Below are 21583 nucleotides of genomic sequence, written 5' to 3' on the forward strand. Positions count from 1 at the left end.
TTTCGAAGACGGAGTGAGTATTGCCAATTTGCTATTTCGATGTTCTACTGTTCACCGTTCACAACTTAGGCCGTATTGTAGCCAGATGAAAGTGTCCGATTGAAAGGGAGCCAACATTGAAACTTGGAATTCCACACGCATCGTAAAATATACGTTTACTTCTGCTGTAACTCGCGCGAAGTGCGAAAAAAATTCACACTCATAAAATGAGTCTAAAAGTGGTCTTGTATTGGAGGAGAGTCAGGATAATTTCTGAAATCTATGGGACATAGACACCAAGCTCAGTATAACCAATGTACAATTGGTCATTTTATCATAAAACTCTACACACCTTTTAATTTTGCAACTATCAGCAATGTACGCTCGACAGGCCGCAAATAAACGAAGATAATTTTATAATTTACCAATGATTGGTTTGATATCACAGATTCCGAGGTTCGAGTAGGCCTTATGACAAGTACATATCAAGTCGTGGAGCAAGTCAAACATATACCCAGCGTTCGAGTTAAACGTGAATATTCGAACACTAAGTAGGCTATCAACAGGAACAATACTGAAAAGATTTATTTTCCGTCATAGTGATAGAAATTTAACGTGACCATCTCAATGATACTCGCGAAACTGATCAAACAGCTGTTATAAATGCGAATCTGAGCGTATGGAAAAGTTCAAAATAAACGCGATCAAGCTCCAGACAAAATTATAGTAACGAACGTTTTATCAGCACCCGGAAATAAATTAATACTGACTGTCGCACTGTGTTACGAAATAGCATGATCTAATAAAGCTTCAAACTGCAAACTTCTTCTAGTCGTTTCGAAACGTCGACAAAACGACTTAAAATTACTATAATTTAGACCTTATTCTACCAAAATCAATACATAATGGATTGCGAGTTCCGCTTCCTACTACAAATGTTGCTTATCATTACCTAAATAAGGCTAAATGCCAGCATGACATTTGTCGATATATATGCATAGCCGATAGCCTACGTATTCGTTATCCCAGCCACAGACATAAGAACGGAGGGCCCGTATGCGCCCTCAAGCGGCATCGCACTTCTGCGAACTCAACCGGGAAGACTGCCAAGATCTGTCCATTCCATTATAGTTGCATTGAGCTGTGATTGTCGGAATTTTGTCGGACAATCGGTGCGGGAGATTCAGGGATATATAGAGTTCTAGATAACCCCGGGGAGTTTAATTTGTGCGTCGCATTATATTGCCCCATTGCGCTGTCACTGTACGTAACAATGTCAATTTTCACATTCCTCGGTGACGTGAAGAGAGTGTCAGTTCTGGTCGTCTGACAATATTATTATTTGGCTTTTCGGAATAAAAAACATTGGATTTCTACCAGTTACTATATATTTTGAGGCCTGGTCGTCATGCAGCAACAGCTGAAGCAACCGGCTCGAGCAGGGTCGAAACTGCACCTTGTCAGCCCCCTGCCCCGTCCCCGGTCGATCCTAGGATGATAAACCTAGCTCCCCAGACTCTCAATCACATTCGCTTCATTTTAATACGCACCTATACAATTACCAACACACTCATACTTTTTCCTTTACGAATCAAATCCGGTATAGCGCGATTCACAAATGAGCCGGAAAGGGTAGGCTACACGGCAGACTTGGACAACTATAGATATAATTTTAGTTGTCTAATTTCATAAAATTTGAGCGAAATACCAATAGTAGAATTCTAATCTAATTTTTGAAATGTTCCTATATGCTTCTAATTCTAATGTAGTTTGTGAAATGTCCTATGCTCTATTTCTAATTATAGTCTAATTTGTTATGGTAATTTCACATTTATTGGCGATTTAAAGGGGGTTCCCGTGCTCTGCCAATGTTCAAATCCGGATTTTCGGAATCGGTGCTAAAACAAGAGCATTTGATTGTTATCAGTTGATTAATTTTGAGCTGTTTATGATGAATTGCGTTGTCGCAGGTGAGACATGACACGCCTGTGCCTCACCTCTCCTTTCACGTTGTATATTTAAACAATAAATATCAAAATTAGTGATGTTGGATGAAAAAATTTTCAAATTCAGTTATTCATGAACTTCGACGATGCCTAGAAAAAATAATGACGGTTTTCACAATTTTTCTTTACTCTTCCTGGCGATGGGCGAGGCAGCCTCGTCACTTTCCTCTCCCTGACTGCACATTCAGTAAGCCTATGAGACGGATTAGGGCAGTGGTTCTTAACCTTTTTTCCTCCAGCGCCCCCTTTCAAAAGTTATCATGTTCCAGCGCCCCCCACCTCATATTTTAAGGATTGTAATAAAGACAATGGGTTAGTAGGAGGGCCGTAACAGCACTTCGTCAGCCCCCTAAAAGCGATGGTAGTGCGCACCTATGCGTGTTAAACCAAACTTCTGAGGGCTTCTCCCCATAAACCCCCTCGCGTGAGTTCGATGGTCAGCAAAGTTTGTGTCTCCCTAGGCGTCAAAGTGTTCTATATTGCATGAATTTAATTGCGTATATATGTCGTCATATGCCGATCGAGATAGTGTAATAGTGATGCGCCCGGCTTCTCGATCGGTATGTCATGGGTTCGATACCCGGCCGGGTCAGACCGAAGACTCGAAAATCGGTATCCACAGCTATCCTGCTAGGTGCTCAGCAATCATGGATAGCATGGAGGAGAAAAAATGGGGACGCAGACTAGGTGACCTCACAGTTGGATCGCAACTCCGTCGTCAAAAACATCTCGGTGGTGCAGACGAAAAAGAACATCAACTGTCTCTCCCTCTTAAAACTTTTTATCCTCTCAGCCGACGTAATTAGATTTACCAGTAGTGCTGAGTGGGCTGTTGTATTGGAAAATGAAGGTCACGTAAATAATAATTGAACATATTTGGGCGTGCCCGTTGGTACAATTAATTCGTTACATGTTGTTATTTTGTTACCTCTTGTCGGTTATATAGTAAAAACAAATGGAAACGCATGAACGCGGTAATTAAACTGAAGTAAGCACACGATTCAAAATCGGTATTAGCATTGACAAATAATTTTATCTGATGGCTGTTATTTGTCCTGTGGGGGGCATATTGCGACGGCATGATAATTCGGCACGAGCGATTTAAGCATTTATGGACAATTAATACTTCTATGCATCAAAGTTCACGTTCAACATAAGGGCGATCCTCTTCGGCTAATATTTTCTCGCTGACTAACGTTTTGACACACTGCTCGGAGTCCCATATTGACCGGAACTTCATATGTCTTCGTGCATCGTGGCGTGGTAATGGCCGACACCGAACTGCCTATTTCTATTTTCTATAATCACTCGTCTTCTTCCGTGGTGGAGTCGTCAAAACATGATGTGTAATTTATGTTCATTCACCAGTGGCGGCTCGTCCTATAGGGCAACTGGGGCATTGCCCCACCTAAAATTCTGTTCAATAACAATTTAACCATTTATAGACGCACAGCAATCAGTATATACCGAGATCACGGCGAAACCCGCATTATTCTTGTGCTTTCGCTAACAAATGCCCATACATAGCGAAGTCTCTGCGAAAATCGAATTCTCTTCTGTGTTTTCGCTTTGTGAATGCCTAGCCGGGGCTTGCCCCGGTAGCGCTCATAACAAGCTTTCACTATCTATTCTCTCAAAGCCGCGCACAATAAAGAAACGGTGATTTACTCTCTCCTATTCGTAAAATGGCCGAGCAAGTGGGGCAACTATGCCTGTCGCCCTTAAGGTGTGATGTAACAATCGTATCTATATCTGAACTCGGTTACCGTGATATGCGTTGACTCGACCTTTGCTGGTATATGTCGATTTTGACGGTGTTTCGCACCATGATAATTCTTGAAACTTGGTACGATATGTCGTGAAGGTAGTATTTAGCACTGCTCCAAGTTTCAGGCTTGCTACTCAAAGATAAGGGTGGTAATTTCGTTTCCGAAGTTCAGTGTGTGCTGATCTATCATGTACATTGTACAGCAAACAGATTTTACTCAAAAGCCGGTATTGGTCTCCATTGATTTCGACGATGTTCCATACCGAGATCGGTCATGATATTTGGCACAGTAAGTCTTAATGTTAGTATCGACCGCTGTAATAAGTTTTAAGTTTGTCACTGAACTATGTGGGTGGTAATTTCGTTTCCAAAGTCGAGTGAGAGCTGACTCTTCATTTATCGCTAACAGATTTACGCAAAAGCCGTTATTGGTCTCTATTGATTTTAACGATGTTCCATACCTAGATCTGTCATGAGCTTTTGCACGGTATGTCTTGATTTTAGTATCGAACGCGGTGCCAAGTCTTAAAGTTGACGCTCAATGATTGAGGCAGTTATTTCGTTTTCGAGGTCGAGTATGGTAGAGATGCGCGCTGATCTGATACTTAGCCTACCTACATCATTGCGGATCTCACGGAAAAGCCGGTGTCTGTCTGTGCTAATCTAGTCTGCGTTCCATAACGAGATCGGTGATGATATTTCCAATGGTATATCTCGATGATCGCATGAAACAGCTAACTAAGATTCTCGGTTTGCATTCAAATATTCACATAATTTTATGTTCGCCAATGTGCATTTCACTGTGAAATTGTGGCCTTCAAACCATTTGCTTACAATCCCCTGTCAAATGCGATAGCTATTTCATTTTCGATGTCGGCTAACAGCTGATCATTCGATCAGCCTATTCCTCGATCTATTTTACTCAAAGTTCGGTGTTCGTCTGTTTGTATTGATTTTGACAGTGTACCATGCCGGAATGGGTTATGAGATTGCGAATGCTACTTCTCGATGATTTCATGTAACAGTATGCTAAGTTTACGGCTTTCATTCATATATTTATTGATTAATATATTTTCCAACGGCGATTTGGCAGCAGACAGTAAGCCGTATGTGTTGCGTCACAATCTCCAGTTTCAAGGCCAAAATGTACTATGTTGTTCCGAGACCGAAGTTCCGAGGCTGCTGTCCTTAGTTCTTCAAAGACCATTCAAATTGATGTTCTGGATTCAATATGACAGGCCCAATCTATGAGATAACAATTGCGTATGTGTCCGAAGTCGTTGACCTTTGCAGTTAGGCTTACGCAATCTCTCGAGTTCTAGTCATTGGAATTAGTCTGGGCAAGTCAAGTGCGAACATGAATCGTATTGAATCTTTGCTCCGTACGTAGTCTAGTTTACGCAGTTGCCTTTAGAGCAGGGGTGGGCAATTATTTTTCTCCGCGGGCCAAATGAGAAGCAGAAATATGTTGGCGGGCCGAGTCAGAAATTTTAGAATATCCAGCGTATTGATTTTATTTCTAGATTGGAAGCAGTGTATTATACGAATTAGTGCTCAGTAGATGTGTTGATATTGAGGAATGACAAAGTGACGGTTAATTACCCAAAAAATATTTATTTGCCGTCATATTTTGAAACAATGTTAAACATGATACATTTTGAACTCTCTTTAAACCCCTATTCGCGTTTTTCTGTCAATATCAGCCCCCATCGAGATGCACTATGGACGAGATGTCTTGTATACACTAATTAGCAACGTTTGTGCCCTAATCGCGCGAATCGCGGAATTTTTTCATGATTCATGATTCAATCGGTCAATAATATTGGTAATTGCAAATATATGGCTATATATTTTAACCTCTCTCAGCCCACGTAGTGGCTTATTCAGTTTTACCGCTAGAGCTGAGTGAGGTACTATGTCTTGGAAATATTCGGGAGGGCCCGTTGATATAATTACTTCGTTACATGCAGGGCTTTGGAGCCGGAGCCCGGAGCCAGAGCCCCGGAGCCGTACATTTTCACCGGAGCTGGAGCCGGAGCCGGAGCTCTACATAAAATTCAGCCGGAGCCGGAGCTGGAGCCCGTTATTTGAGGAGTAGCTCCGGCTCCTACCTATTTCATAAGATGGCATTCTATATATGCAACAACTACATCTGGTGATTTATCATAATTGAACAGCAGGCCTGAATTTTATTGCTGTGCATAGTGCAATCTAGTGCGACTATGATGTTGTCGACAATTGACAAGTATTCAGTATGACGTCACAAGCCGGCACGGCGGCACCTATATGTCTTCGTTGCTACATCGGATGTTACTGACGGCTGACAGACTCTAGATTACTATAGATAACTAACCTATGGGTAGATTGGTAATCTATATAGACCAGAAATGGCCAACCTTTTCGGCTAAAGTGGCACATGCAATTGACAAACGAGTGTGCGGTCCACTAGCCGCGCCTAGCGAGTAAAATTTTCTAAGTTTATAAATAAACTAGGTCAATAATATTATTACTTCAGTATTGCGGGTCTATTGTATACCGCCCGCTAGGCTCAGTTTGCAAGGACACGACTATTCGACGTCTGGTCACATCGATATCGAAGGTCTCCGGTAATATGCGACAATCATGTTGTGCCTACTTTTCACCGTCGACGATCTTTATGCGAGCGCAAAGGCGAAAAGCGTTTCTCCCGTAATTGCGAATACAGTTAGACTCAATCGGGTAAATTGGGCGTTTTTTTTCATTTTGAGTAGGAGGTAGACTACCAAGCAAGAAATCGTGTGACAATTAAGCACGCGAAGCGTGAAGAAAAATTTCGCTACTATTTTAGTTCATTGTAATGTACGACGATTTACTGAAAATGTGACTGGACACTGGATCTGCCAATGCGTCGGAAGTCTGAACTGATATTTTAGTCATCAACATCCAAAGTGTCGCAGCCGGAATTGTAATTTTTGGTTGGCATTGCAAGTTCACAATCTGAGCAATTCCTTTTCGATGACATAATAGGAAATTAATGGTTAAGCGTCCGGCTTCTTGATCGGTAGGTCGTGGGTTCGATTCCCGGCCGGGTCAGACCAAAGACCTGATTAGTAACACTGGTATCCATGGCTTCCCTGCTTGGCGCTCATACATTACTGGGATAGCATGGAGGGGTGGTGCATGACTTAGAAAGTCGTAAAGGCTATATCTGCACTTCCTTGTCCGGCGGCATATGCACATCATGCACTCATGGTATGCATATGCGCAGATCGTGTGTATGTATATCATGAGTCGGTGTATATGCCGCAAAAACATCAAGGACAAAAATAAACTACGTCCTTTCCTTTCCTCGCGATCCCCGCAAAACCTCTCGCGAGCCACAATTGGCCCGCGGGTTGGCCACCCCTGATATAGACAGGCCCATTCGATAATTTCAGAGCCGGAGCTGGAGCCTGAGCAGTGGTAATAATGCGGCTCCGGAGCTGGAGTCGGAGCTAATGTATGATAGAAGAGAGCTCCGGATCCGGAGCTGGAGCAGTTTAAATTTACGGCTGCTCTATAGCCCTGGTTACATGTTGTTATTTCGTGACCTCCCGTCCGCTATGTGAAAAGATATTGAAATCGCCGAAGCGCACCAAACTAAAAAGACGGCCCCGATTTCCGATTGGTATTTCTTCACTGGCAAATATTGCCTATGGACAATTGGACTTAGTGGTTTTCGGTCAACATAAGGGCAGTCCTTTTCGGCCAAGGTTTTCTCGCTGTCGAGCTTTATTCCCTTTACTTAGTTAATTTAATCAGCAGTTGCAATTGCGGTGCCTTCTCGGAATCCCGTGTTGGCCTAAAGTTCATTTATCTTGGCGCGTCGTGGCGCGGTAATGGCTAACGCCGAAATGCCCATTCTAAAAACCATAGAATGAAGTTGCATAAATTTTCAAAAAAACAACAACCTATGATTTATGTTCATGTTCACTCATGAAATAATTTTGGGCGCCCGTCGCCCGAGCTCGCCACGCAATTGGGGGGTTTGAGGTGCGGGAGTTACGGTCCTAAGGATAATATATAGCTTATTATCTTGGTAGTTGGTTTCTGGGAAGTGTGCAGCTTGACGAAATGGCCTTGTTGATTACCGAAGGTTGCAGTTATTAACCATCTTTGAATTTCAACTTTCGGCTTTCTTTTTTGACATCCTTTATGGGTGGTGATATATTAATAGAAATCATGGGCATTGATTTACTTGTTTCATGAATTATGGATTTGGAAACACATCACGTAACAATTTGAAACACAGACCGTGCAATGCGTAATGTGACAATGGCACCAAAGAAGTTTGGTGACTTCTTGTGACTTTAATTCCATCGGCATAACTTGCTACATTGACTTTAGTTTTAATCTGGATTAGGCGTGTGATGTACGCATAGGCTGCGTAATCACCGTATGTTAATGAACAGGCTTGATAGCAAACGAATTTCCGGTCCAGTTTATACATCGTATGGTTTTAGTCACCGCAACAACGTTAAAAAGTAGGATTGATATTTTAAATTTCAAGCAGCCTTTCGCGGGCCGCACAGAATCGCTCGGCGGGCCGCATTTGGCCCGCGGGCCGCACTTTGCCCAGGCCTGCTTTAGAGCGAAAATTAAAGGTCTAGAAGACTACTCCTTGTCGCTTCGACATATTCCTGTCTTTTCATTGTATCGCATTTTTGTGGTGTATTGAACTGATAAAATTGCTAATAAACCAATGATGATGATGATAGAAATTGTCCAGTCCATTGATCCAATCGTACGCCGGGTACCTCCGCTTTGGTTGCCTATCACCTGGTCGTAACTCGTAACCACCAGCTCAGTGGTCGTAACACACCAGGATCGTGTACGAAACACTTTCGGACGGCCTATCGATTTGCGTAATCTCTAACTCTATCATGAAATCATAATGCATGCTACTAAGGATGACCTGATAATTGATTCGTGGCATAGGGACGATTCTTAGTTCACGTACATTATGTAAAATAATCCTTTGATTAAAAAAAAATGAATAAAACATTTGTTACCACACTTCAAGTCACGGCTCACCGGCAAACCTCTCGCGGCACCTACGTTAAAATCACTGTTGTCGGGAAATTCATGTGACCATCATATTAAAGTTACTTTTTTACGTTGGAAAACGCCATTGTGACGTCATGTTGATAAAAGTCGCTCGCAGCCCTTGCCCCACCACCCGATATTGTCACGAGCCGCCACTGTCATTCACAGAAATTATTTAGGACACCCTTCGAGCTCACCGATGGGGGGTTTGGGTTACAGCAGTTTCGGTCCTGATAAGAGGTCAAAGTCCAGTCGGTCTTGTCGGGACTTTGGTATTGGAAGTATTTCGCGCTCGAGGACTATTCGACTATAATAAACCATATAATAACTGTGTATGGTATATCCAGGGTCAAATCAAGGTTGCTATAACAATCGGGTACGGTCTGATACCCTGTGGTTCTAACCATCCCAAATTCACATCTGCGATTGGCAATACGGGGAAATTAATGATATTGAATTTTTTCTTAGTGCTTTGTGTAACTATACAAGTAAGTCAACTGAGAATGGAATGCATATATCTGCTCAAATTGACTTAAGTACTGTAATCAGTTATTAATTTTAACATGAATGTATTCCAAACAAAGCAACCTATATTATATATTATAATGTTCATGTGAGGTTGTAAGCCACAACACTAGATAGAATCATCCTTTATGATTTATCCTTTACGAAAAAATATTCTGACGATTAATTTTGTAGCTCTCAAATACGAGAATATAAAGTTATTCAATTCGTGCACAAAGCTTCAAAACTTATTTTACGTAAAAGTACGCGCAATTCGTTTTACATGAATTATATTAACCAACAACATTTATGAAAACATATGTAGCAAACATCGTCGCGTAGCGCGACCAAAAAGTTCGGGATTTGACATGTCCTGTGGAATGTTAACTTGCTCTGAATACTCATTAAGGATATGTCTTACTACCACATCATCTACTACGATGCCCTTTTTCTTCAGCACCCCCATATCGCCCCCGTAAGCCCAGCGCCCCCCATATCGCCCCCTGAGTGTTACCGCCCCATTCAAAATCGCCAGCGCCCCTTGGGGGGCGCTGGATGCAAGGTTAAGAACCACTGGATTAGGGGGAGTCGTAAAGTTGTTCGGTAATTTGGCGGAATAAGAAAGAAAATAAAACGCCGTTTCTTTATTGTGATGAGCGACCATGAGAAAACATAACATAAGCTTGTTATGGCGACATGAGTAATATATGCACCGGCTAGGCATTTACATGGCAAAACACAGAAGATGTTGATATTTTCGCAGAAATTTCGCAAGCGAAAGCGCACTAGATAATGCGACGTTCGCCGCAATTTCGCTATAGTTATATTGATTGTTGTGCGTCTATAAATTAGGGTTACCATACGTCCTCGTTTATGAGGATTTGTTCTCCTTTTTCAGGTTTTTGAAAGTGTCCTCCGACGACGCCCAAATGCCCTCCTTTACAGCGTTTGCGGCTAAGATAATGGAGAGATTCGAGTGAAAATGGGCATAAATGACGCTAAATTAGAAATTCGTGGTTCGATCTAAAGTGACGACCATTTTTTTAGTCAACGCACTAAATTTTTCAGGAAAAATAGCGAAATCGGCCGATTTCGGTTTTGATCGACTTACATTCCGATTTGGTAAAAGTGTCCTCCTTTGCGGATTCCAAAATATGGTAAACCCATAGTGTCCTATATGGTGTCGACACAAGCAAATCTCACGGTTCAATGAAATTGTATCACGTCACAATTTCCATTTGGCTACAGGCAATTTGACGGTTATTTTTGACCGGCTTGCCGAGCAATAAATTTGATGAATCGGGTATCAATCGAAAGCTGACTCTGCACTGATTACGAAAATGTAAATTTTATTCCACTCATGGCCCTGGAACCCCCACAATCAGCCCCAAATTATTCATTGTCGAGTAGATTGGCAGTGTGACGCAACAATGCTGTCTGGCGAAACGAGAGAGAAACTCAAGAGCAAGGATGCGGCCGAGCGGCGAGAGTGGGATCAGCTGACGTCGCGGCAATAGCTATGTGCAAATATACCTATACCAAGCTAACTAGCTAGCCTAGCTAGCTATACTTAGACGGAAGGATCTCTATAAGTTGAAGGATATTGCAGGAAAATTCGTAGGTCCCAATTACATTCTGTGGACCCAGTTCTGCCTTTACAAATCAAGGAAAGGCTGGTAGTGTGTGCTCGCTTTTAGCGAAGCGCCTATAGAAAGTATCAACAGCGCCACGCGTCTCTGAAGCCCTACGGAACTAGCGGGCTAAGGTAATCGATATCATAATGATCTGGCATATCCAATGTAGACAATTTAGACGAAGCCTAAATATCTCTATCAGCTGAAGGATATTGCGTGAAAATTGGTAGGGACCAAATACATTCTGTGGACCCAGTTCTACCTTTACAAATTATGGAAAGGCTGGTAATGTGTGCTCGCTTTTAGCGAAGCGCCTATAGAAAGTATCAACAGCGCCACGCATCTCTGGAGCCCTACGCAACAAGCGGGCTAAGGTAATCGATATCAAAATAATCTGACATATCCAATGTAGACTACTTAGACGTAGCCGACATATCTCTATCAGCTGAAGGATATTGCGCGAAAATTGGTAGGGACCAAATACTTTCTGTGGACCCAGTTCTACCCTTACAAATCAAGGGAAGGCTGGTAATGTGTGCTCGCTTTTAGCGAAGCGCCTATAGAAAGTATCAACAGCGCCACGCGTCTCTGGAGCCCTACGCAACTAGCGGGCTAAGGCAATCGATATCATAATAATGTGACATATCCCATGTAGACAATTTAGACGTAGCCTAAATATCTCTATCAGTTGAAAGATAATGCGCGAAAATTGGTAGGGCCCTAATACATTCTGTGGACCCAGTTCTACCCTTGAAAGTCAAGGAAAGGCTGATAAGGCGTGCTCGCTTGTACCGAAGCAAATGGAAAAAGTATCAACAGCGCAGCGTTTCTCTGAGACGCGATTGCACAATGCACATAGCTATTGCCGCGACGTCAGCTGATCCCACTCTCGCCGCTCGGCCGCATCCTTGCTCTTGAGTTTCTCTCTCGTTTCGCCAGACAGCATTGTTGCGTCACACTGCCAATCTACTCAACAATGAATAATTTGGGGCTGATTGTGGGGGTTCCAGGGCCATGAGTGGAATAAAATTTATATTTTCGTAATCAGTGCAGAGTCAGCTTTCGATTGATACCCGATTCATCAAATTTATTGCTCGGCAAGCCGGTCAAAAATAACCATCAAATTGCCTGTGGCCAAATGGAAATTGTGACGTGATACAATTTCATTGAACCGTGAGATTTGCTTGTGTCGACACCATATAGGACACTATGGTAAACCTATAGGAACCGATCATCCATGGTTATCAGCTAGTATATCGCAAATGACCCGTGGAAACTGACATTGGTTTACTGCTGAGGTTGTTCATGCACACTCTTGCGTCTAGCCGTCTACTGCAGTAATATTTTCGTGGGGTGTATTGCATAGTCGTTCGTTTTCTTGTAGTAATTATCTGACTGGAGATGCATTGTATGCTAGAATTCTATCGAAATTACTTGTGTAAGTTGTATTAAACCATAGACGCGTTCAGGAGCCTCCAGCTACGGTCATAATCGTCAAAATAGCCAACAGTGGTTGGAAATAGCGAATTGCTACCTTTTATCGAGTTAATTGGTAGTGTGAGGGCGGCTCCCCTTACGATAAACCTGCCGATCTTATAAAATCAGTGTGGCTGGTAAGTCGCATAAACTAAAAACGTATTGGTCGTAGCGTAGCTCGTAGGAACATAGCACAACTTTATAGCTCAGAAGCGATTGCACGCATTAAGCCTCAACTTGATAAATGACCTTTTTCTGAGTTCATGAAATAATATTCTAGCTCTCTAAACACAATTGAATTGCATTTTATTTGTCAAGGCAAAATTACAATAGATGTTGTTTTATTCATTTCTAGTTACCTTCCATGATATGATGGCATCTGTTCATTTTCAGTTCATGTATTTTCGGTAGTTCATCCTTCTTTTAGTGGGTGGATATATTTGTTCCGTTTGTAACGACTTATGCTAGTAGCATGCTTCTGGCATCGGTGGTTCATTCAGCTTTGATGACACTGGTGTATCAAACCTCCGGTCAATGCTGTATTAATGTCATTCAACTGCATTTTATAATGTATAATATTGATTTGCACGGCAATCACCATTGAGGCCATATGTTGATCGTCTCGACTATAGATGTATGTATGCATGTAGGGCTATGTACCAAGGCATGTGTGACCATGTGCAGTGAGCAGATCCCTCTAGCTAGATTGGAAACAGTGGTTGTTGTCGGCAATGAATTGCATGTGACTGAAATGTTTCTTGCACTGAATAACTATGTAATTAAACCAGTGGCCATCAATTCCACTATACAGTCCCGGTTGGCATTTGGTACATGAGACACCAATTTATTACTTGCATCTGGTCTATAGGTATGTCAGCGATTATAGTTTGTCTGGCTTGTGTTGAAGATTAAATAGCACAATTCATGTTGCATCCTAAAAAATATTGCTTCGCTTGATGTGCGGGCAGTTGATACCGATTTGTGATCAGAATTTTGCAACCAATCAATTTATGAAAAAATCAAGATTATATTGATACTTCATGTTAACCATTATGATTTGATATTGTTTCTACACATCTTTATAGTAATCGTTATGGCGTCTAACGTAGGAAAAATCGTCATTCGCGGACTGAGGACTTCAGCCATCCGTCAAGATCTAGTGCGAACTCCCATCCCGGTCTTTGGTGTTGCGGGCACATACGCCCATGCGTTATATTCGGCCGCTTCCAAAGCCAAAGCAAAGGCTGATGTTGCCAAAGACCTGACCACGTTGGAAGGTATCCTGAAAAACCAAAAGGTGGCAGATTACATGCACGACCCGTTTGTGGAAACATCACAAAAGCTGAGTTTGCTGAAAGAAGTCGCTACCAAGGTCAAAATGACTCCGACTGTAGTAAACTTCTTTGGTGTAATGGCTGATAACAAAAGATTGAATCTCGTCGGTGAAACTGCGGCTGTGTATTCGCGAATTATGAGTGCCGAACGCGGTGAAGTCCCAGCAACAGTGTTTACTGCAGCTCCGATGGACGACAAGCAGAGAAAGAGTCTGGAACAAGCTCTGTCCAAGTTCTTGAAGAAAGGCGAAAAGATGAACTTGACTGTGAAAGTTGATCCGAAAATCTTGGGCGGCATTATTGTCGATATCGGGGACGAGTATACCGAAATGAAGTATATTGACATGTCCACCGCTAGCAAGGTTACCTTATACACGAATTTGATCCGACAAAATGTCTAAGTAGGAAATATTTTTGGATAATGTGTCACGCTATACTTCTGTTAGAATCAGATAAGTTGTAATGGAAAAATAAATTAGGAGTTTTCGGCTCAATTTGCATACAGTTCTCCGAGGGATGGTTAGAAATTTGCGAGTTGATCAGTGTCAGTGCTATGGATGTCTCAAGTTAAGCTTAGCGAAACTGATGTAGCTCTTCCTGAGTGACCTGAGTATCACTCATTATGTCATGAACAGTATGAAAAGTTCAAATTCCCTTTGCCGTATTCAGTCGCAGAAACCGACAAGATTTTTTCGTATCAACCCAGGTGCAGCCATCCGACTGCAGAGAAATTGGATTAGGGTTTGTCATAGAAAAAATTCACCGAATTCCAACCAGTAGGCTAGAAGCAAAGTTATTAGAGTTCAAAATTTTGGATTTGAAAAAAATAGTACGGTATTTACGGTGGCAAATTCTTTATTTAATATTTATTGTAGGTCTGCCCATAGTAAATGAAATTTTGAACATCAATAATTTAGCTACTACGGGTTGGAAGTGAGCTAAATTTGGTGTGCATTGGTGTTTTCGGACAATAGGGCTGTTCAAAAAAGAACTTTTCCTTCAGATTTCACTGGCTACTTGATAAAATTATTAGGTTAGTTAAAAAAAAACGCTGCACACCAACTTCGGCTGAATTCCAACCAGTATAAGCGAGATTCTTGCAGTAGAAAGTTTTGAATTTATCATTAAAAAACAAAAAAATAAAATTTCAAAATTTTACTGTCGACCTCATAAAATTGTTAGGCTGTCATTAGAGATGATGCATACCAAATTTGGCTCAATTCCAACCACTAGAAGCGAAGTTATTGCAGTAGAAAAATTTGGATTTGAATAAAATAGTATTTACGTTGACTAACTCTTTAATTATTTATTATAAAATCTTGGAATTAGAAATTTTTCCACTGTAATAACTTCGCTTCTAGTGGTTTGAATTGAGCCAAATTTGGTGTGCATCATCTCTAATGACAGCCTAACAATTTTATGAGGTCGACAGTAAAATTTTGAAATTTTATTTTTTTGTTTTTTAATGATAAATTCAAAACTTTCTACTGCAAGAATCTCGCTTATACTGGTTGGAATTCAGCCGAAGTTGGTGTGCAGCGTTTTTTTAACTAACCTAATAATTTTATCAAGTAGCCAGTGAAATATGAAGGAAAAGTTCTTTTTTGAACAGCCCTATTGGACAACCTTACAATTTCATTGGGTTGCCAGTAAAGTTTGAAATATTTTATATTAATTTTTAATAAATGAATCCATAACTTTTTTCTTTATATAGTAGTGATTCCACTGGTTGGAATTGAGCCAAAATTAGTGTGCAATGTTTTTAGGCAACCCAACAATTTTATCAAGTAGCCAGTAAGATTTGAAAAAAATCTTGTTTTTTAACAGTCCTAATGTTCGAATGTGATTAGCTCAGTAGTTGAAGAACTGGCAAGGGCTACGATTAACTGCTAAATGTATGCGACCCACCCACCGAATCTACTTGAAAACAAGTAGTTTTGACCTGTTTTGCAAATGCTACTTCTACTTATCATTGAGCAGTAAAGTATGTTGTTACTTCTACTTCAGTATCAAAACCGACTATCCTTACCTTTTCCCTTTCGTGGACCAATTCAAAGAGACAAAAAGGATGGAGACGGCTGAGCTGCTCTAAACATTCAAAACAAAATCCATATCACCTGCATGACAATAGGGCTGGACAGTATCGAGTAACCGAGTGATTTTGAGTGCAGTATCGCTCGTTATGTCGTAATTTAATGCGAAAAAGCTCACATGTCCCTTTTCTGCGACCACAAAGAATATAATGCCAGTTCTATGTCACATTAAGAGTAATTTGATATTTTTCAACAATAACCTCCCTATTTTATTGCACTTTGTAACGATGCTGTGGGTTGATCAAGACCTCAGAAATATGCCATTTCTACCAATGTGCATAGATTTGTACTAGTTGTTTCGTACGCTGCAATCCGATTTCATGGCTTCGACACTGAAAATATTATCAAAACTTCAACTGACTACTGGACTCAAATCACTAGAACAACACTCTATTCAGATCCGAGCACTCAAATCATTGTGTTCAGCTCTACATGGCAAAATTGAAACGATATAATTTGCCTGAATTTTAGTCTTTGGAGAAGAAAATGTCGTTTTGATGCAAAGGCACAGTGTGATGTGGCAACCTTGAAATGACTTAAGTTAGACATGTGGGCTACTGTCATGGACATGACGAATACGACATCACAATGTCCACAATAAAAAATCGGTAAGAAAAGGTGGATAAAGAAATATTTTGCATTCAACAATTTTCAAACTTGTAGAGGAGTGGTAACCAACCTTTTCACAGTCGCGTTACAGTTTCCGATTCGAAAATGATCAGTGACAGTGACCCAGACTTACGGCCTATTGTGAAGTTATTTACTAAAGCAATAAGGCCGATTTACTCATGGCCTATTTGGGAAGCTCAGAAATATAGCAAACGTTCCCAGATTGAAAATCATTGTAATTGTCATGTAATTAACACTGTAATTGTCATGTAATTCACTAAAACTAAAGCTATGCTTGAGGATTCAATAGCCAGCAAGACATGAAATGATTGCACTGCGTATCTGCGTAAATATCGAATGAAACGTTTGAATTAGTTTACAAGGTCAAAGTACTTTGCTGCTGTGAAAAAATGAACTGTAAAGATCTAGAAGCAATAAATTATCAAAATATTGGTTACACAAAATATGATATCAGGATTGTGAATAGCGATAGCCAAGAGCGCAACAAATTTCACCAATACAATTGAAACTACCGTACTGTAGTTAATCAATATAATTATAGCCGATTTACATCATAAAAATGCTCAAACTACGAAAAATGGAGCTCATCTTGGCAACTTTCCACATTAAGAAAAGAAAACATGTCACAAGGCTAATATTTCATTTCTCATTGTTCTTTCTGTCTTTCAGGACTTTGGAAATTCCTAGAACAACGCAGCATAAAAATATGATTCCTGATCCGACCAAGCTGAGAGTAGAAGGAATATCTTTTAGGATCAATATCTGAAATTGAAATAGATTTTGAGGCTCATATGAAGCGTTTTTGTGGCATTGGCGAGACACACTGGCTCGAGTCTCGGCATTAACACATTTAGAAGTGTTAAAGGTTTATCTGGGCTCAGGGTTGTAACCAAGTCACAAGTCCATTTTATTTTTATAGTTTTGTCTCGAGTCTTGTCGAGTACTTTTCAACTCGTCAGGGAGCAAAGGATCGAGTCCAAGTATAAGTCATATTGTCAATGACCATTGTAGTCGAAAAACACCATGAATACCACAAGCATCGCGACTTGAATCAGTGTGCTAAGACTCGAGTTCAAGTCAATACATAAAGTGACTCAAGTCAAATTATAAAAATTATTCGAGTCATGTCAATGAAACATTGAGATTCAAGTTCAGTCGAGACTCGAGTCATTACAACCATGACTGGGCTCCTCCTCTGTTAAATCGCTGTTCCTACAGATCTTTACAAAAAGGAAAAAGGAAATGAGCAAGAAAAAGTATCTATAAAATAATACAGTGGAAATATTAAGCCGTGGTAAGACTTGTACGACGTACAAACTACTGGATTTCCAAATTGCGGAACTAGACATAGAGCTAAAGCTACAACAGGGATTCTCAACCTAGGGGACGCGACCCTCATGGGGTCGTTTGCGAATTTTCTGGGGTCGCGAAGAAGAAAATTAAACACGAATGATTGTTACGAGAATACAAATTAACCGATTTCTGCAGCTGATTTCTGGCAAGCCCGAATAGACAGTAGCAATGCTCCCTCTAAGCTGCGCAATTGCGCAGTGCTGACACGGTCTCTGCGCACAGAAAATCTAAGCTGCACACAAAATATCCGAAGTCATGACTTTTTTTTAGTCGTTACGCACTATTGTCCAAGGGGCCGTGCAGTGAGTTGGTGAGCGCGCGCATACTCACGGAAAATTAGAGGGACATTGGACGGTAGTCCACAATCTAAAATATACATCATCCTCATATTGAATACCACATCTACACACTATAATGAGATACCCGTAAACCGGGGTAACATTGGACAATTCTCAACAATTCCGCTTTGTTTCTTGGAAATGCTAGGGTGTAGGGGAGGCAAGTTTTGTGTTATTTTGGAGTCATGGAGCAAAGATTAGAATTAACTAATCCAAAATCTTCATGTTCATAAATAAGTACCTTATTTTTGTAAATTATCCGTGTCCAAAGTTACCCGTGCATGTGGGGTAACTTTGGACAATGTAGTTTTTTGTATGCCTTTACCCTCTATTGTTTATGAAACCTCGTAAATGAGGCTTATTTGGTTAGAGTTGATGAGAGCAGTGACTAAAACTGAAACAAAATAGTATATGTCTGGCCTATTGCATGATTTTTACCTAATCCCCCCCCCCCCCCCCCAAAAAAAAAAAATAGGTAGTTTCTGAAGGCTAATGCCCCCTTATTCATCCCTTTACTCAATTTTCCCTCATGCCTTCACCAATTGGGACTTATAATAACGTATGGTGACAATGGGGTATCCCACTGGCAGTGTCAGCAATCGACAGCAAACATTAAGTATGTTAGCGTGATTTATTGCCGATTTCGAATATATTACTGTTCTAGAAAAGATATATTTTCCCTTTCCTATGTCCTCTGATGGATATATTTGTCGTAATTTACGATATCCCATATTCAGCAGGCGCATCATTAGGAGTAGCCTATGTGATAAGTTTTTCAAGTAGCTTACACCCGATTACAATCTCTCAGCTCATTGCCTACCCATTTTTTCATATTTTGGCAAACTCTTAATTTATTAACCTTCTCATTCCATTTTAAGAAGCCATCAGGCCGGTCATAAGGAATATAGTTGACGATACCCTTTGACACAGATGAAGCAGCCACTTTCCAGAGCTCTAAATATCACATTTTTCACTGTCCAAAGTTGCCCCGTTCTGATAAAATTTGACGGGGTAACTTTGAACATCACATTTTCTTGTATTGATCTAAGGGTGAGCCCACTGAGATTTTGGCCATGGGTTAAGACTACTTAGAGGTATCTGCTGCCAAGTTTTGAATCTATGAATCACATGCTATCTATGTTTGGCTGTAAGAAGTTTATTGGCCATCAATTTTGATGAAATTGACCCCCTCCAATAATTTATCGATGTTGGGTCACGTTTATCTGGTAGTGAAATGAATCCACCTTTTATAGAGACTACTTGTAGTACTGTTGCCTCATGAAAAAGAATTGGACATCCAGCGGCAACCCTTTTTCATCAATAAGCATTTAAATCTTTTACTGCTTAGTGTCCAAAGATACCCATAAGTCTAAAGTTACCCCGGTTTACGGTATGATATTCTTATGCTTTGGCGACGGAGATGCGATACGGCCTTTTAGTAAGGTCATCTAGTCTGCAATACAATAGAAATTTCTTGCCTGCAATAAGTATGCAAATATGACTTGCATCGATCTGGCAACACCAACAGTAGCAGCCCGTTCAAACCGTAGACCCAATATCATTGCGTATTGGCCGACGATGCCGATTACACCAAGTGAAAAAAAGTACAACAGATCTTCATAGCAAGGATATACAATTTCTTCTGAAACGGCCATTATCACAAAAGAAGTAGCACACCCCAAAACAGAGAAGTACAATATATTTATGACAGCGTCCGTTTTTCCGAGTTTTCTTATCAACACCATAGTTATAGCCTGGCATACCGCTCCTACTACACCATACAGCAGTCCCAGGCCATCAACGCTGTCATAGGTGTTACTAGGGAAGATAAATGTGGGTCGCGCAATAAGGACAACTCCAGATAAAGAAACAAAACCCAAAATCACCTCTAAAATTGTCAAAGTTTCGTTCAGGCCAATTCTAGCAAATATTGGCACCATTATTGTCGAAGTGTACGAAATGGTAACGGCATCGCCGACATCCATTCTTTTAATAGATAAATAAAGAGTAAGTATGGCTGAGGATCCGAAAATTCCGCGCATCCATAAAGTCCTTCGAAGGCCACACGGACCAAGTACGTCTACATTATTTCTTCGGTATGTGACGAATGGAAGTAGCAATAAAATCTGTACACCAAATCTTGATACCGACAGCATAGTGCCACCAACATCGTGTATGAGTTTCACTACCACTGAGCCAAACGCAGCAAATAGGCATGAAAGTACGGTGAATGCGATTCCGAGACCAGGAGGACGAATTCGCTTTTTCGATGCGGGATGTGGTGATATCACATCCTCCTTTTGTACATTCAGATGGTCCTGTTCTTCCAAACTATGTGCAGACATTGCAATGCATATAATATTGACAGAAGATTGTTCTTTATTAAATTGGATAGGCCTCTAATTGATAGAATAGATTACTGTACTGGTTCACATTTATATGAAATCGAGCTGAATAGAAGAGCATTGATTATAAATTTCATTAAAATGTTATACATCACTGCCCATAAGCGTTAGGAACAAGTCATAATGAATCATTGCACAGTCAAGATATTTTGAAATACGAGATATGATTCAAGTCATTCAATATTTTTGAAAGGGGTCAGCAGAGCTACAAAAGTTGCCGACCTCTGGTCAAACATATTAAATAGTGCAGAGGAGTGAATTGCAGAAACATTGAAGGAGATATACATAGGAAACCAAGTGGAACTGCTGCATTCAAGAAAAGTATATGTAAGGATAAATTATACATCGCATGCCAACAGAATAAATGGATTTGATTACTGTAGTAAATATTTCCAAATGATGCACGGATTCTAGACATAGTTCATAGTTAGAAAATATTCTTCTATACACATTACTTTTTTCTAGAATCAGAACCCTTGACCCTCACTACAGTTTGATCAAACAAGGCGCACACTTTACCTCTTCCCTTCTACTCTATGTTCTAATAGACGGGTCTTATTTACAGAGCAACATCCCGCACGCACCCACCTTTTTAAAAAATTGAATTGTTCGAGGAACTGATCCGCGTAAAGTAAAGCTTAAGAATCAACTTCCTAACCTCACTTTAATTCCATCGTCTATCCCCGCAATTTGCCTCACACAGTAGTAGGTAGCTACCACCGCTTGGCTACTATGAAAAGCTAGGGATTAACGCAAGCTCAGATTTACTTTTTTTCCCAATTTTATGGGTACACTGATTACGACCATTTTGGGCAAATTTCGTCACTTCGAGCGGGAACGAGTGAGAATGAATGGAATGCTTTCTTCATTTGTTTCAACTTCAGAAAGGCCTGTGATACTGTTTGGATAAACAGACCCCTTATTAATGAAATGACCCTGATTAGCTGGACTTTGATCAACTTCCCTGAAATAGCTTTGATAAACGATGGTGATATAACT

General features: G+C 40.7%; 4 protein-coding genes across 4 annotated transcripts in view; 2 read left to right on the plus strand and 2 right to left on the minus strand.

The window, feature by feature from the left end:
* LOC145453684 (cilia- and flagella-associated protein 43-like) overlaps window positions 1–21583 on the minus strand; it is a 252286-nt gene that overhangs the window by 76474 nt on the left and 154229 nt on the right. The gene's annotated exons all lie outside the window — the stretch shown is intronic.
* The window catches only part of LOC145453690 (uncharacterized), a 94212-nt gene that overhangs the window by 39277 nt on the left and 33352 nt on the right, over window positions 1–21583 (plus strand). The window lies entirely within an intron of this gene.
* LOC145453697 (ATP synthase subunit O, mitochondrial-like) lies at window positions 13480–14259 on the plus strand. Its single transcript, XM_080331674.1, has one exon. It carries the CDS (start codon window positions 13525–13527, stop codon window positions 14164–14166), a length of 642 nt encoding a protein of 213 aa, XP_080187800.1. The 5' UTR covers window positions 13480–13524; the 3' UTR covers window positions 14167–14259.
* LOC145453693 (solute carrier family 35 member G1-like) lies at window positions 16474–21463 on the minus strand. The gene is made up of 2 exons (XM_080331669.1): window positions 19658–21463; window positions 16474–17250 (listed from the first exon to the last, which is right to left on the minus strand). Exons 1-2 carry the CDS (start codon window positions 20522–20524, stop codon window positions 17128–17130), a joined length of 990 nt encoding a protein of 329 aa, XP_080187795.1. The 5' UTR covers window positions 20525–21463; the 3' UTR covers window positions 16474–17127.

Source organism: Botryllus schlosseri, chromosome 13 (assembly GCF_051294905.1).
Source record: "Botryllus schlosseri isolate E-star chromosome 13, Bs_hap1, whole genome shotgun sequence".
Lineage (NCBI taxonomy): Eukaryota > Metazoa > Chordata > Ascidiacea > Stolidobranchia > Styelidae > Botryllus > Botryllus schlosseri.